Source organism: Bufo gargarizans, chromosome 10 (assembly GCF_014858855.1).
Source record: "Bufo gargarizans isolate SCDJY-AF-19 chromosome 10, ASM1485885v1, whole genome shotgun sequence".
Classification (NCBI taxonomy): Eukaryota; Metazoa; Chordata; class Amphibia; order Anura; family Bufonidae; genus Bufo; species Bufo gargarizans.
Window position 1 is genome coordinate 18,265,719 of NC_058089.1, and position 13,229 is coordinate 18,278,947.

Genomic DNA, 13,229 nt, shown 5'->3' on the forward strand with positions numbered 1-13,229 from the left:
CGCCTTGCATATACCCTATTTGGGGGATTAACTCTGTGGCTGGAAAGGACATTTCTAAAGAGCATTTTGAGGAGACCCCCCCCCCCCCCCTCACCCAACTGCCAGTCAACAGATCTGAATGCTCCTCTTCCTCCATTTTGGTTGGATATGAAGCACAGTATACACCAGGCATCCTCAAACTGCGGCCCTCCAGCTGTTGTAAAACTACAACTCCCACAATGCCCTGCTGTAGGCTGATAGCTGTAGGCTGTTCAGGCATGCTGGGAGTTGTAGTTTTGCAACAGCTGGAGGGCAGCAGTTTGAGGATGCCTGGTATACACTGTAGGAGCTGTATGACTGAACCTCTTGGCGCCCATTAATGTAACCCTTTCTGTTCATGTAGTATATGGCTTGAGGTGAGGTGCACTAAGCAGGGTGTGTGCAAGAACTACATATCCCAGCACTTCCTCTACCAACGAGCAGCAGATGAGAGGAGACTGGTGGTACCAGAAGGACAGAGGAAGGTCAGGTGGTCGTGGTGGGTCACGTTTCTTCTATCCACATGAACCTAGACAGAAAAAAAGGAAGTGGATTACTATCAGATCACTACAGGCCCGATGGAGAATCATTAACCCCGACCCAGGAATAGTCCCCTCTGCAGAGTATCATTGCCCCGACATCAGCACCTCCCCTGTCACTCCAGCTGCATCGCATCCGCCTCCACACAGAACATTCCCCCAGCTGCAGAGCATCCCCCCAGCTGCATTGCTTCCATTACCTCGCAGGGCATCCCCCTCCACACAGCATCGCCCTGACTGCACCGTTTCCCCCTCCACACAGAGCATCACCCCAGCTGCAGAGCATCACCCTCCACACAGACCGTGGCCCTGACTGCATTGTTTCACTCTCCACACAGATCATTGCTTCCCTTGCCATGCAGAGCATCACTCCAACTGTATCACGACTGCTTCTCTTCCATTTCTATATGAAGCGTCACCCCGGCTGCACACGGACACATTTGCCCCTACATTATCAGTTCTTATATTCAGAGTATCAGGGCCCCCCCATATCAATAGTCCCCACTTGCAGAGCATCACCCCCTCCTCAGCTCCCGTCACCCCATGTCCCCATTTCCAGCTCCCAGCTCATTGGCCCCTCCTCCAGCTCCCAGCACATTGGCCCCTCCTCCAGCTCCCAGCACATTGGCCCCTGTGTCCCCTCGTCCAGCTCCCAGCACATTGGCCCCTGTGTCCCCTCCTCCCGCTCCCTGCACACTGGCCCCTGTGGCCCCTCCTCGGTCCTCTCGCTGTAGCATTACCTCAGCACCCGGCCGGTAACACCAGCAGCTCCTGTTCGCGCCACTGAAAACAAGCCCCTTGTCGACCATCACGTGACAAAAATCCCATTCTAGAATGTAAATACATCTACTGTATCGGCTCTGGTCACGTGAGGAGGTCATGTGACTCATCTGCGCTCAGATTTGTGTTCCCTCACAACTTGGCTCCGGGATATTCGTTCCTTTTTAGGAAATCTTACATGATGGAGCCTGAAGACGATTTGTTCGGGGGGATTGTGATGTCCGAGGAGAGGTTAGTGTATGTGTGATGATATAGGATAGGGGTACTGTATGCACTGATATGGATAGTGGGGGCTCCTGCACTGTGTAATGTATGGACCCGGGTCACTCACTGGGCCTAGTCGCGTGCACGGGTCTAATAGACTTTACGTTTTGACTTCTCACAACTTTCAAGATCTCTGCTTGCTGTCAGTGGGTTGAGACATTTGTTGTTTACTGCAGAGGCTGATAACCTTGCACAAACCTCATTTCCTGAAGCTGAGGGTTTGCTACAATTACATCCTAGGCCAGCGGTCAGCAACCTTCGGCACTCCAGATGTGTTGAAACTACGACTCCCAGCATGCTAATTCACTTTTATGGGAGTTCTGAAAATAGCTAAGCAAGTGTGCATGCTGGGAGTCGTAGTTTCACCACAGCTGGAGTGCCGAAGGTTGCTGATCCCTGTCCTAGGCTATTCTCCAAGCAGATACATTTCACCTGCACTGATGCATTGTAACAAACTATCAGAATAGGATGTGCTGCTGATGTGTTTAGGTGGGATGTAATTGTAGCAAACCCTCAGCTGTGAGGAAGAATAAAAGATCAGAAGGGCTTCCTGGGTGTCCTCTGGTTCCAACCTCCTGGTCCCACTAGACACACAGGGAATGACCATTCAGCCAACTAGGGAGACCCAGGAAACTTCGGAGGACCTGTGGCCTCCCCTGACATCTCTGTTTTAGTAACTACTTGCCTCCCCCATGTAATACCAATTCTGGAGCATCTTTTCTTAGCACTCTATGTTGTGGCATTTCTTTATTATTCCTGCTAGAAGTTTATGAATGAATTGCCAGCAGCTTGTAGTAAAGGTACAGAGGGGTGTAACCAGTTGGGGGGGGGGGGGTCCCTGCTCAGTCTGACACCAGCAGCACTGATTGGACAGAGTCAGACACAGACGCTACTGGTAACACCCAGCAGTACCTTTACTGCAGACTGCCGGCAGTTTATCTGTAAACTTCTAGCAGGAATAACACAGGGATAGCACAACATCGAGTCATGAGAATAGATGCTTCAGAATTATTATTACATGGGTAATGCAAGTAGTAACTAAACAAGACATGTCAGGGGAGGTGACAGGTCCTCCAGCTTTGGGGGCCTCTCTTCCAGAGGTGCGGATTTACCTTCTCCCCGCCACTGGGTTCTGGCTCCTTCGATCCCATTGATACATACTTTATCTGCTCCCCACTGCTGGGTTCCGGCTCCCTCGGTCCCCCACTGCCATAACGTGCCCCGGTACCTGCTCATATGCATCATGTGTGCTGCAGCAGTCCATGTGACCCAGTGACGTGATGCATGGCGGTGTCACTTGTGGCCCCCATCAAACCGGTTGTGTATGAGCAGGGACCGTAGCTTGTCAATGGTAGTGGGGAACTAGTATGTCTGCAAAGTGGATGGGATTTAAAGGGGTTTTCTGAGATTTTTATTTATTTTTTTACTTATTTATCTGTCCTCAGGATGGGACATCAGTATGTGATGGGTGGGGGTCTGAGACACGGGACCCCTGCCGATCAGCTCTGAGCGCCGCAGCCTTCTATCTGCTATTGCTAAGCCAGTGACATCAAATTCATCGGTCACGTGGCCTAGGAGCAGCTCAGTCCCATTGAAGTGAACGGGGCTGAGCTGCGATACCAACGTACAGTGCTCTGCTTGGTGAGAAGGTGGCGGCGCTCACAGCCTTCACAAACAGCTGATTGGCAGGGGTCCTGGGTATCTGACCCCCACAGATCTGGAGGAGAGGTCATCAGTAAAAAAAAAAATCTCTGAAAACCTTTTTAGATAAATCAGTTTCCATAGTGGATTTCACCCTTTGCAAACCACATAGGGGAAAGCCTATGCTAGTGCTATGGAGACGAGCATCTCTGTAGTACAGGCATCCTTAAACTGCGGCCCTCCAGCTGTTGCAAAACTACAACTCCCAGCATGCCTGAACAGCCTACAGGTATCAGCCTACAGCAGGGCATTGTGGGAGTTGTAGGTTTACAACAGCTGGAGGGACGCAGTTTGAGGATGCCTGCTGTAGTAGATGATGGAAGTTGTAATTTGTCACAACAACTATTGCTGACAAGATATTTCTCTGAACTTGATAATGTTTTCTCAATTCCTATTAGGGAGTCAATAGAGAGGGGGGGGGTCGCTATAAAGAGCATGTCCATAGTGCTTCATTTCACCTGTGGTGGTGCTGCTGGGTAACATTAGTTTCATCACAGATTACCACTGATACCTGGGTCTCCCCCCCCCCCATTAGTGCACTGATCCGCAGCACATTTAATCTTGTCTTCTCCATGTGATGCATGTAGGTACCACGGGGAAGGATATGAAGAAGGCTTTGCCGAAGGAAATCACATTGGTGAGACAGAAGGCAAACAGTACGGAGCCGTGTACGGGGCGAAAATGGGATCTGAGGTAAAAATCTCCATAGGATTGTCGCAACTTTAGTCTGGCGTATCTAGTATTGCATACATGCTATAGTGATCCCATATCCTCATACAGTGAAGGAGATCGCTGCGTGTAAATGCGCGTTCTCCTTCACTAAACGAGCAGCTGAATGTTGGGGAGGAACGCTTCCTTCCCGACAGTCGGCTGCTAAATCGTCCCATGTAAACCCACCTTAATATGCAAAAAACATTGCAGAACACCAGTGAAAATCCAGCAACTTGTTCACTCCTGTGCAGTGCGACATTTCAGACGGCCGTGGTTTTTTGTGGTCTGCAAATTGCGGATCTGCAAATCATGGATACCGGCCGTGTGCGTTCCACATTTTGCCGACCGTACATGGCTGGCACTATGATAGAAATGACTATTCTTGTGCGTGATTTCGGACAAGAATAGGTCATGCTCTATATTGAAGGCCGTGGAACAGAAGTGCGGATGCAGACAGCACACTGTGTGCTGTTGACAACTTTTGCGGCCCCATTGAAATGAATGGGCCACACCCTTCTGCAAAATTGCGGAACGGATGCGGACCCATTCATACGGGCGTCTGAATGAGCCCTAAGATTGTTGAAAAAAGCCTGAATGTGGGACTGAAACGTCGCTCTGAACAGGAATGGGCAAATTGCTGGATTTTCACTGATATTCTGGACGGCTGACGTAATGTTCTTTGCATGAAGTGATTAGGTCAGTAGATAAGTGTGGGCTCATGAGTCATGCTGGGTATGATTGGGCGTGACTCGTCCCTGTTGTCATCGAGCCCTACTACTCCCATTATCTATGAATATCTACTGTCTATCTATAGTATACATATACGTGTGGCGGCCGCTCACACCTCAGGTGAGAACTTCAGGAACCTGCACATTTCACTCCCGTGGTGCATGAGCTCATTATTTCCTCAATTGCCTTTGGTCTTGTGACTCGCAGGTTTAGTGCTTTGACACCAGACGCCGATATCTCGTCAGCACATCTTGTTCCCTCGTTCTGCAGCTAATTACAGCTTTTCCGTGACATCCGTGCCTTACCCCGGGCTAACTAACGCCGCGTGATTAGCTCTCCCCAGGTCTGTGCCTCAGAGAGCTCATAGATCAGGGATGGCCAACCTGAGGCTCCCCAGCTGTTGCAAAACTACAACTCCCAGAATGCCCAGACTGCCTATAGCTATCCGCCTACAGCAGGGCATGGTGGGAGTTGTAGTTTTACAACAGCTGGAGAGCCGCAGGTTGGCCATGCCTGTCATAGATGATTGTATGTCTCTGTATAGAAGTGTGCATCTCTATCTCTCATCTATCTATCTCTCATCTATCTCTCTGCACTAAAATTCCTTTAATCCGGCATTCATGGGATCAGAAATTCCAGTTGATCAAATATCCCAGATTATTGTCCATAGAAAAATATATAAAACTCACTAGAGACCCTTCTGGAAAAAAGGTAAAAAAACTAACTAAATGTTAGTACAGTCAGTATATGGCATGATAATATCAGGACCGTCCTAATGCGTCCCCTCCAGGTAGATTTACCAGAGATTGCAGGCATCCTCAACCTGCGGCCCTCCAGCTGTTGTGAAACTACAACTCCCACAATGCCCTGCTGTAGGCTGATGCCTGTAGGCTGTTCGGGCATGCTGGGAGTTATAGTTTTGCAACAGCTGGAGGGCCGCAGTTTGAGGATGTCTGGATTACACAATAGGTCAGATCTATGCTGGATTATCAGACTTTCTGGATTAAGAGTTCTACTGTGTGAATTATATATACATACATACCTATGTAGAAAAAAGATTTTGATCCGACACCTTACAATTAGGTTCAAGGGGTGCCCTGGGTTTTGCCCTGTGGAAGAAAGAATGTTTAGTTACGGTAATACTTATCCGTCCTTTGCTCCGCCGATGCCGCGCTGACACAGGCTGCGGGCCCTTCCGCTCAGGTCATGACCGGATGTGTGCCCTTCTCTTATTCACTGTTATGCATCTCAACAGGAAGATAAAGGCATACCTCTGGTAGGGACCCGAGCGGAAGAGACCGCAGGCTGGGTGAGCGCAACGGGGACGGCGGCATCAGCGGCACGAGGGATGAGTAGGTATTCACTAAACTGTCGGTCTTCCACAGGGTAGAAGAAATCATAGGTTCCTTAAAAAGCCTGCAGAACACCTTTTAAGGCTACATGCACACGACCGTTGTTTTGGTCCGCATCCGAACCTATTCACTTCAATGGAGCCGCAAAAGATGCGGACAGCACTCCGTGTGCTTTCCGCATCCGTTGCTCCGTTCCGTGGTCCGCAAAAAAAATATAACCTGTCCTATTCTTGTTCGTTTTGCAGACAAGAATAGGCAGTTATATTAATGGCTGTCCGTGCCATTCCGCAAATTGTGGACCGCAAAACACAGAACGGTCTAAATGCATGTATGTAGCCTAAATGATATGAACTACAGTACAATACATGCATCGAGTAGTTCAAACCCAATTCAGATGTAGCGGTAAGTTGTGCCTTTATAATTTCCAGTTTTCTTCCATTTACAGCTGGGTTGTTATCTTGGATTTGCTTCCACGTGGAGACTCCTCCTCTCGCCTATCACAGATGAAAAACAGAGGTTCGCACCCTTTTTGTGTTATTTTATAAAATGCAAGGTGAACGGTGAGAACCCGATTGTAGCCGAGCAGAAGACTGAGCAAAGGAAACCAGTTGGGTTTCTTAAAGGGGCTGTTCCAATACTTAAAATAATAATCTATCCCCAGGGTAAGAGTCTCATAGGCGGGGGTCTAACAGGTGGCACCACAGATCACAAGAATGGGGTCTTGTGTCCCACCGTAGAGCATGTGCACTGCCACTCCATTCATTCTCTATGGGACTGCCGGAGATAGCCGAGCACCTTTCCCTGCTATCCTCAGCCATCCCTTAGGCCTCTTTCACACGGGCGTCATTTTTTTTGCCCGGATAAGAGCCGGGTGCGTTGCGGGAAAATGCGCGATTTTCCCGTGCGAGTGCAAAACATTGTCATGCGTTTTGCACTCGCGTGAGAAAAATCGCGCATGTTTGGTACCCAAACCCGAACTTCTTCACAGAAGTTCAGGCTTGGGATTGATGTTCTGAAGATTGTATTATTTTCCCTTATAACATGGTTATAAGGGAAAATAATAGCATTCTGAATACAGAATGCATAGTAAACCAGCGCTAGAGGGGTTAAAAAAAAAAATATATATAATTTAACTCACCTTAGTCCACTTGATCACGAAGCCCGGCATCTCCTTGTGTCTCCTCTGCGCTGAGCGGCTGAACAGGACCTGGGGTGAGCTGCTCCATTAAATACAGGTTAAGGACCTTCGATGACGTCACTCCGGTCATCACATGGTACGTCACATGATCTTTTACCATGGTGATTCACCATGGTAAAAGACCATGTGATGACCGGAGTGACGTCATCGAAGGTCCTTAACCTGTATTTAATGGAGCAGCTCACCCCAGGTCCTGTTCAGCGCAGAGGAGACACAAGGAGATGCCGGGCTTCGTGATCAAGTGGACTAAGGTGAGTTAAATTTATTATATATTTTTTTTAACCCCTCTAGCGCTGGTTTACTATGCATTCTGTATTCAGAATGCTATTATTTTCCCTTATAACCATGTTATAAGGGAAAATAATAATGATCGGGTCTCCATCCCGATCGTCTCCTAGCAACCGTGCGTGCAAATCGCACGGCATCCGTACTTGCTTGCGGATGCCATCCGATTTTCACACACCCCATTCATTTCTATGGGGCCTGCGTCACATCAAAATCGGACAATATAGAGCATGCTGCGATTTCAACTGAACGCACAAGTGATGCGTTAAAAACAACGCTCATGTGCACAGCCCCATAGAAATGAATGGGTCAGGATTTAGTGCGGGTGCCATACGTTCGCCGCACGGATCGCACCCGCACGGAAAACTCGCCCGTGTGAAAGGGGCCTTAGAGAGTGAATGGAGCGGCTGGGCGTACGCTTGGCCTTCCACTCCATCAGGGCGGGAATGCGGGACCCCTGTTCTCAGGATCGTGGGGGTCCGACCGCTGCATAGGGGATAACTTTCAGATGAAGAGGTAACACACTTGCTTGAGTTGCCTTTCCATTCATACAGTGGGCCCAGCACTTGGACCCTCACTGATCAGACACTTTTTGTATTCTCCTGTGGGTAGTTCTGATGTTTTACTGTAACTCGCTTTACTGTCGTATTATTTATATTTTTTATTTTTTTTAATTCTCATTTTATTTTTACTATTTCACTTAGCAAAAAAATAAAGACCCTCGACTCCTTGATAAAAATGATTGAGAGCTTTCCATCAGATGACCCAACTAATGAGACGCTCCAGGAGGAACTCTCGAGGATCCGGGGCAAAGTGAAGCAGGTTAGTTCTGCGTGCCAGAATCAAACTTCCACTGGCCCACACCTGGACTCAACAGGTCAAAATTCTGCGCTGATTAGTTTTCGGATAGATCTTTAGGCTGGATTCACACACGTGTCAGCTGAAAGTTTATGAGAAGGATACACGCAATGTTTTTTTTTTTTTTTTTTTTTTTTTTTATAATGGTATTTTTTATTTTTTTTTTGTCCATATCCAGCATGTTGTAGTAGTGATGTTGTTTTTTTTTTGTTTGTTTTGTTTTTAGCCATTTTGCTATACCCTTCTCTATAGGGAGGGGGGGCATCCTCAAAAAGCGCAATTTCACACAGATGTAAAGATAAAATCGCCACTGGAAAACGCATGCATTTTTATGTTGTTTTTTTTTAAGCAGCAAAAAAAACACCAGACTATGGCCTCATGCACACGACTATATGTATTTTACGGTCCACAAAAAACGGATCTGCAAAAAATATGGATGACATCCGCATGCATTCCATATTTTGTGGAACAGAACAGCTGGCCCCTAATAGAACAGTCCGATCCTTGTCCGTAATGTGGACAATAATAGGGCATGTTCTATTTGTTTTGTGGAACCGAAATACGAAAACTGAATGCACACAGAGTAACTTACTTTTTTACCCATTGAAATGACTTACCCATTAAAATGAATGGTTCCGCTATGGTCCTGAAAGGCGGTTTTCTGTCCCTGCATAGACATAGAGTTTGAGGTTCTGCGCTTATCCTATTTTGAGGACCTATCCTCAAAATAAGTCATCAATATCGGATCATTGGGGGCGTGACTGCCGGCACCCCCACTGATCAGCTGTATGAAGAGAACGCAGAGCTCACTGTTTACCTGCTTGCCATCGACATTGCAGCATCGAGCTGTGATAATTACAGCTCCTCCGTCCCATTCACTTCAATGGGACGGCTCTGTCCTAATCAAGTGAAGAAGAGGCAGCCGTCCCATTGAAGTGAATGACGGAGGAGCTGTAATTATCACAGCTCGATGCTGCAATGTCGATGGCAAGCAGGTAAACGGCGAGGAGAACACCGCGCTCGTAAGTGTTCTCTTCATACAGCTGATCGGCAGAGGTGTCGGCAGTCAGCCCCCAACGATCTGATATTGATGGGTCATCGATATAGGATAAGTGGAGAACCCCTTTAGGCTAGGTCTTCACAACGACATTTGTTGCACCAATGTCGCGCGACAATTTTAATAATGGCAGTCTATGGTGTCGCACTGCAACGCGACAGTCGCAGAAAATTCATTCAAGAGTGATTTTTCTGCGACTGTCGCATCGCAGTCGCAGCATGTCGCATGTTGCAGTGCGACACCATAGACTGCCATTATAAAAATTGTCGCGCAACAAATGTCATCGTGTAGACCTAGCCTTAAAGGGAACAAGGTTGTAGCCCTATAAATCCCTTCCCACCACGATGGATGACAAGTAAAATCTGTCGGTCCCCCCGCATAACTTAAAAAAATTAATTTTGCAAAACTCCTGTGCCAAATGCTAATTAAAGGGGTTTTCCAAGTGTTTTCTTACTGAACCTTTTAGAGACCGAGTGCCCAAACTGGAACCCAAAACCCGCTTATTTATTGCAAAGGGCCAACATGGCAACTTAACCTGAATAGCAATGTAGTATATCTTCCATGTACTTTATCATTTAGCTATAATATCCTGCCTACAATCAGTGCGCTGCCTGTGCTGTTCATAGTGCGCCCTGCGCTGATGAATGGCAGGGAGAGTCTAAGGCATATTGGTACAACATAGACCTTTTCCAGGGTGCAGGTGCCCACAGAGGGGGCTCTGAGTGCCGCCTCTAGCACCCGTGCAATAGGTTCGCCTCTACTGACTTATCCTCTGGTTGGTGGAGGTCTGACACCTGGGACCCCCGCCGCTTTTTGAGAAGGCACTGGTGCTCGTAGCAGCGCCGGGGCCTTCTCTCTGCTCACCAAGCACAGCGCTGTCGGCCATGTGAGTCAGCGGTGGCCAGTCAATGACAGTTGATGATCCCAGCCGTTAGGGGGAGGCCAGCGCATGTGCAGAACAAAAATGTATCCCTTTGCATGCAAAAGGTAAGAGACCGGCATGTGACTGTTTTCTGCTGTAGTGGCCGGTGGACGGATGTAGGAGGTGTCGGCCACATTAACGAACGCTTCTCTTCAGATAATCTAGAGGATAAGGAAAATCCAATCATGGGGTGCATAAAAAGGGGCATAGATGAATATGGGGAGAGATTTATCATCTACCTGCGCCACTTTTCTGGCGTAACAAAGTCGTAAACCCGTGTTTGTGACTTTTTAAGTGCTGCTTGGGTCGCAAGTGGCATTTTTATGCCTCCCTCGCCATATTCCCAAAAAGGAGGTTTTTTTTTTAAATTGGGCCAGCGCGTCGACCACATTTGTCTTCACTTGCACCAATTTTCCAGCGGAATTAAAGATTGACATCTATGGCGGCTCAGAGCTTCCTTAGATTTCATTCTGGCACACGGGCTGCTAAAGGATGTGCCTAATTTATGACTATGGGAGCATCCTCCAGCAGCGCCAGGGGTTTTGATAAATCTATCCTATAGTCCTGCCACTTTACAAATCACTGGTCAGACCACACATGGAGGACTGTGTACAGTTCTGGGCTCCTGTGAATGAGACAGACATAGCAGAGCTGGAGAGAGTTCAGAGGAGGGCAACTAAAGTAATAACTGGAATGGGGGGGGGACTACAGTACCCTGAAAGATTATCAAAATTAGGGTTATTCACTTTAGAAAAAAGACGACTGAGAGGAGATCTAATTACTATGTATGAATATATCAGGGGTCAGTACAGAGATCTCTCCCATCAGCTATTTATCCCCAGGACGGTGACTGTGACGAGGGGACATCCTCTGCGTCTGGAGGAAAGAAGGTTTGTACACAAACATAGAAGAGGATTCTTTACGGTAAGAGCAGTGAGACTATGGAGCTCTCTGCCTGAGGAGGTGGTGATGGTGAGTACAATACAGGAATTCAGGAGGGGCCTGGATGTATTTCTGGAGTGTAATAATATTACAGGCTATAGCTACTAGAGAGGGATCGCGGATCCAGGGAGTTATTCTGATAATTTGTAGCTATAAAGGGATTTTTTTTTTTTTTCTTTTTGCCTTTATCTGGATCAACAGTGTTGGATAATAGGCTGAACTGACACAACTTTCTTCTTTATATATAATTACAGGTGTGTTCTATGCTGAACATCCAGCCAGACTTCAGAATAAACCATGAAAACTCTGGACTCTCGTTCTGATATTGGCAGTGAAGACGGTGAAACGTCTAATGGTGAGCGTTCTGCCGGTTGGGCTCTGGAGCCATGCTGTGATTGAGTTTGGCTTTGGAGTAGGAAAAACTCCAAAGATCTAGTATAGACCGAGGAGTGAAAATGCTCAGTGTATTTGCTGTGGGCTGAAATCTCTCGCCCCCCACTTACCTGGCTGCTGCCGACAGGTTTTCCACCTGCTTTGATTTTAAACGCCTCTGCCAACGCCTGCGCTCACCCAGTCGCCTCAAGCAGAAGTTCTCATACAAGGGGGAATCTGAAAAGAACGGTCAACCTCCTAGTTCTCAGGGACCACTGGGGGGGTATCATAAATATGACCAAGGCCTTAACTGTGAGTTTAACTTAAATGCCAAAGGGCCAAGTCGGGCTGGAATTCTTTTTACCCCACGTGTGACTGCTGCATCCAGGAAAAGGAAGTTTTTGCAGGGTTTTTTTCTAACCACATTCAATAAATGATTCATCTTTGAAATGTGTGATGATTACATATAGGGTTTGTGTCACTTCAGGAAACTGCATTTATCACCTACACAAAGTTCATACGAGTCACTTACTAATGTACTGTGATTATCCATATTGCTTCCTTTGCTGGCTTGATTCATTTTTTTTTTTTCCCCATCCCATTATACACTGCTCGTTTCTATGGGTACGACCACCCTGCAATCCAGCAGCAGTGGTCATGCATGCACTCTATAGGAAAAAGCCCTGGCCTCTGGTGGCCGGGGCCGTAGGGAGACGCATGGACAAGCAACTCCGGTCCCTGCCTCCGCGTATCTGCGCTGCAGCAGTGGACGTAACCCCTGGATATGAGCAGTGTATAATGCAGGGATGGAATAATGAATGACGCCAGCAAAGGAGGCAGTATGGACAATCACAATACATTAGTATTCACTTTCTCTACATGATAAATGCCAGCTCGAAAGTGGAGCTTTACCTCTGCACATACTCAGAACGTAGTAGGGGGGGGGGGGTCTGGTATGTTATAATACAAAAAAAGAAATCCCATGCAGAGTTCCCTATGAGAGCACATGGACATCATAGAGAGACGGTATCGCGGTCCGATCAGATGCCTCTTCCAGCTGACGGAACGTATTCTGTTGCAATTACTGGGGGGCACATGTATGTCATCATGTCAACTTAATTTCTCTTCAGATACATAAATGAAAAAAGGAAACTAAAACAAGGAATTACCAAATTAAAAACAAAAGAAGGAAGGTATATGGAAGACGATAAAGAACTAGCTGACTGACTCGATGAATACTTCTGTTCAGTTTTTACGAAGGAGAAGGACCTCAGTTAGGAAGGAAGACTAATGAATCTTTTGACGCATGTGTCTTTACAGAGGAAGAGGTTCTATGTCAGATGTCTAAAATTAATACAAATAAGTCACAGGGGCCTGATGGGATACACCCAAAGCTATTAAAAGAGCTCAGCGGCGAACTAGCAAAACCATTAACAGATTTATTTAACCAATCACTGGCAACAGGAGTCGTCCCAGAAGATTGGAAATTAGCAAATGTTGT

General features: G+C 47.2%; 1 protein-coding gene across 2 annotated transcripts; it reads left to right on the forward strand.

Annotated features, from left to right (window-relative positions):
* Positions 1-1,428: 1,428 nt before the first annotated feature.
* Positions 1,429-12,178, forward strand: LTO1 (LTO1 maturation factor of ABCE1). 2 transcript variants are annotated; one of them, XM_044270001.1, is made up of 6 exons: positions 1,429-1,568; positions 3,890-3,995; positions 6,540-6,610; positions 8,282-8,399; positions 11,257-11,304; positions 11,611-12,178. In XM_044270001.1, exons 1-6 carry the CDS (start codon positions 1,516-1,518, stop codon positions 11,677-11,679), a joined length of 465 nt encoding a protein of 154 aa, XP_044125936.1. In that variant the 5' UTR covers positions 1,429-1,515; the 3' UTR covers positions 11,680-12,178. The 2 variants fall into 2 exon arrangements, with proteins under 2 accessions (XP_044125936.1, XP_044125937.1); XM_044270002.1 differs by lacking the exon at positions 11,257-11,304.
* Positions 12,179-13,229: the final 1,051 nt, after the last annotated feature.

What these genes read in the sequence shown, in the direction of transcription:
- LTO1 (XM_044270001.1), top strand. Translation starts at nt 1,516, where the DNA reads ATGATGGAGCCTGAAGACGATTTGTTCGGGGGGATTGTGATGTCCGAG. An exon ending in ATTGTGATGTCCGAGGAGAG is followed by an intron (nt 1,569 to 3,889) that starts GTTAGTGTATGT and finishes TGATGCATGTAG; the next exon opens with GTACCACGGGGAAGGATATG. An exon ending in GGGCGAAAATGGGATCTGAG is followed by an intron (nt 3,996 to 6,539) that starts GTAAAAATCTCC and finishes TTCCATTTACAG; the next exon opens with CTGGGTTGTTATCTTGGATT.